Source organism: Otolemur garnettii, unplaced genomic scaffold, assembly GCF_000181295.1.
Source record: "Otolemur garnettii isolate 467f Iridium unplaced genomic scaffold, OtoGar3 scaffold00067, whole genome shotgun sequence".
NCBI lineage: Eukaryota > Metazoa > Chordata > Mammalia > Primates > Galagidae > Otolemur > Otolemur garnettii.
The window spans coordinates 6,853,676-6,857,303 of record NW_003852462.1 but is presented as its reverse complement, the minus strand read 5'-3'; the positions used below and the strand labels follow the sequence as shown (position 1 = coordinate 6,857,303).

Below are 3,628 nucleotides of genomic sequence, written 5' to 3'. Positions count from 1 at the left end.
TCTTTTATGTGTCAGAGTCAAGATTCATCTTTTTTTTTTTTTTTGGTTGATGACTTTCTTACTTATTGCTAGTTTCTTTTTTTTACATTTCAGATTAATATGAGGGTACCTGGGATTAGGTTATATTGTTTGCTTTTGTAAGGCAAACTCCAAGTTGCTGCACTAGTTCCATTGAAATTCTTCTGGTTTTAGTATATTGCCAATCTCTTGTTTTAAAGACAAAGAGATCTGTACAAACTTTTTAAAAAAATAAATAAAGTATAATGAAAACATTCACCTTTCTGATAAAAATAAAATAAAATAAAATACCCTGATTTGGCTCAGCGCCCCAGGCACAGTAGTTATGGTGCCAGCCACATACACGGAAGGTGGTGGGTTCAAACCCAGCCTGGGCCAGCTAAACAACTGCAACCAAAAAATAGCCGGGCGCTGTGGTGGGTGCCTGTAGTCCCAGCTACTTGGGAGGCTGAGGCAGGAGAATCACTTAAGCTCAAGAGTTGGAAGTTGCTGTGGGCTGTGACACCATGGCACTCTACCAAGGGGGACATAGTGAGACTCTGTCTCAAAAAAAGAAAAAAAATACCCTGATTTAAATTTACAGCTGATTTTTACCAAACTTTTAAGCTTTAGTTTATGAAACAGGATCACAGTTCTTTTCCCCAATTGCTAATACCAAGATTGTTTCGAATACCAAAAAAGGGGAAGTCCAAAATACCCGCTGTAGAGCTTCTATGCCTTGGCTTTTGTCATATTTCTCTGCAGAGGAGCTAGGATGACCTCCACGTCACTGTCGTCACTCTCGGAGCTGTACAAATTATGCTTTTCAATGTATTCTTGGACAAGCTCTGGCACCAAGTAGCGGATGCTCTGGCCCCTCCTGAGGGCCCTCCGGATCTTCGTGGACGAGATGTCGTTAGTGATCCACTCGTTCACCAGGTGGATGTTGCTCCTGTGCTTCCACAGCACGTCCGACTCATAGATGAATTTCTGAGCGTCACTTCCAGCCCGAGTAATACAGATGAGTCCGTAGTCTGCAAGGATCTGGGTGATATCCTCACTCTTCCACAGATTGGGAACACCAAAGGACTCCAGTAAATCTGCCCCGCACAGCAACTTTACCTTTGGCACATCTGGGAAGAAGAAGAGAACAGAGCTTCAGGGTCTGCTTTTCTATTAACTTCCTGCACCAAAATGAATGTGTGTGTTTTCTGGGAATCAGGGTTTACGGTTTTTATCAGAGTCAGATTTCCAAAAGCGACCCAGGACACCTCCAAAGTTGAAAGACCACCGGAGGAGAAATAAGTGAGGGAAGCTTTTACTCTCTCTTTTTTTTTTGAGACAGAGCCTCAAGCTGTCCCCTTGGGTAGAGTGCCATGGCATCACAGCTCACAGCAACCTCCAACTCCTGGGCTCAAGCGAGTCTCCTGCCTCAGCTTCCCAAGTAGCTGGGACCATAGGCGCCCACCACAACGTTTGGCTATTTTTTTTTTTTTTGGTTGCAGCCGTCATTGTTGTTTGGCGGGCCCGGGCTGGATTCGAACCCGCCACCCTAGGTGTATGTGGCTGGCGCCCTAGCCACTTGAGCCACAGGTGCCAAGCCTACTCTCTTTTTCTTCACAAAACTAACTGGGGCATTTCCAGGCACCCACATATATGGCCTATGAAATAAAAATAAAAAGGGGGTTTGTTCAGCTCTAGAATCACTTCGCTGCTAGTCTGTGAGTCCTGGTAAAACACACAAACCTTTTGGTTTTGGATCTAAGGATTTCTTTTGGCTAGAATCTTGTCTTGGTTCAGTCCACTTCCTCTTCCGTCCAGGCCTTTCTAGCACAGGTGAGTTCTGTGAGTGGTCACAGTTACTGGCCTCCAGTTTCTCCTGATGGTGTCTATAAAACGACAAAACAATAGAGCACTTTCCTTTCTCACAATGCTCCACTAAAATACTGTTAACAAGAGTTCCAATCATGCCCATGTGCCACACCCTACGCTACACTAACCCTTCACCTGTGTTATCGGATTACATCTTCTCAATACATCTTATCAATTACATCTTCTCAATGATCAATATTTAGATCATAAATCCAGAGTCCCTGGAACACAGGCAGCATTCAATATCAATGTTATTTTTGAGACAGGGTCTTCCTCTGTTGCCCAGGCTAGAGTGCAGTGGCATCATTACAGCTCACTGCAACTTCAAACTCCTCGGCTCAAGAGATCTTCCTGCCTCAGCTCTTGAGTAGCTGGGACCATGAGTGTGTACCACCATGCTCAGCTAATTTTTCTATTTTTGGTAGAGACGGCGTCTCACCATGTTTCTTAGGCTGGTCTTAACTCCTGGCCTCAAGTGATCCTCCCTCAGCCTCCTAGAGTGCTAGGATTATAGGCATGAGCCATAGCACCTGGCAACACAAATGATCCTCCTCCCTCAGCCTCCCAAAGTGCTACAATTATAGGCATGAGCCACAGCACCCCGTTTGATAACAATTTAACTGAGAATGAGGCCAGGCTTGGCGGCTCACACCTGTAATCCTAACACTCTCAAACACCAAGGCAGGTGGATTGCTTGAGCTCAGGAGTTTGAGACCAGCCCGAGGAATAGTGAGACCCTGTTTCTACTAAAAATGAAAAACTGAGGGAAGAGGATCGCTTGAGCCTCAAACTTCAAAGAGTTTGAGGTTGCTGTGAGCTATGTTGCCATAGCACTTTACCCAGGGAGACAAAGTGAAACTCAGTATACAAAAAAAAAAATTAAAAAATTAATGAAGTGAATGTTTTGGTTATTACAAAGTAACTATATTGTTACCACTTTTTTTTTTTTTTTTTGAGACAGAGTCTTACTTTGTCACCCTTGGTAAAGTGCTATGACATCATAGCTCACAGCAATCTCTAGCTCCTGGGCTTTGGCGATTCTCTTGCCTCAGCTCCCCAAGTAGCTGGGACTACAAGCACCTGCCACAACACCTGGCTATTTTTTTGTTGGAGTTTGGCCTGGGCCAAGTTCGAACCCACCACCCTCGGTATACGGGACTGGTGCCCTACTCACTGAACCACAGGCGCCGCCCTACTGTCGCCACTTTTACATTAGAATTGTTTATTATTCTCATTGAGAGGACACTTACTAATGTGCCCAGACAGCAGAGACAGGACTCGAACCCCAGCACTCTTGAATACTGAAAAGTGTGGCCTGAACTAGTGATGAAGAACCACACTGCCCAAGGTAAGGTCCTAGAGGGCCAAATGCTTGAAGCTAAAAGTGAGGGGCCACAAGCAGGCAGAATGTGCTGATTTATTCTGGGCTGGCAGCAGGATGTCCACTGCTTTACAACTGTGCAGTGCAACCCAATGACATAAGCTACACTTGTGGGATCCACTGGTGGGTCATTTGTGTCCCTACATCCCTCTCTTTCTGAACAACTGATTTGACTTTGTAATGGACAGTAGGTTACTATGTAGCCAAGAGGGCTGGGTAGGGCTGGGGCTCAGAAGCCTGATGGGAGAATTTTTTGCCAAAAAAGAATGAAGACTGGCTTGGTGCCTATAGCTCAACCGGCTAAGGCGCCAGCCACGTACACCTAAGGTGGCGGGTTCGAATCCCCAGCCCGGACCCGCCAAACAACAATGACGGCTG

At 45.6% G+C, this 3,628-nt stretch overlaps 1 protein-coding gene across 2 annotated transcripts in view; it reads right to left on the bottom strand.

Annotated features, from left to right (window-relative positions):
- Positions 1 to 549: 549 nt before the first annotated feature.
- Positions 550 to 3,628, bottom strand: part of NMNAT1 (nicotinamide nucleotide adenylyltransferase 1) — a 23,908-nt gene continuing 20,829 nt past the window's right edge. For both annotated transcript variants that reach the window (XM_012807378.2, XM_003793256.3), the window contains 2 exons: positions 1,744 to 1,886; positions 550 to 1,130 (listed from right to left, as the gene is read on the bottom strand). In XM_012807378.2, the coding sequence (XP_012662832.1) occupies positions 730 to 1,130; positions 1,744 to 1,886 (544 nt within the window). In that variant the 3' untranslated portion in view covers positions 550 to 729. The remainder of the gene's footprint in view (positions 1,131 to 1,743; positions 1,887 to 3,628) is intronic.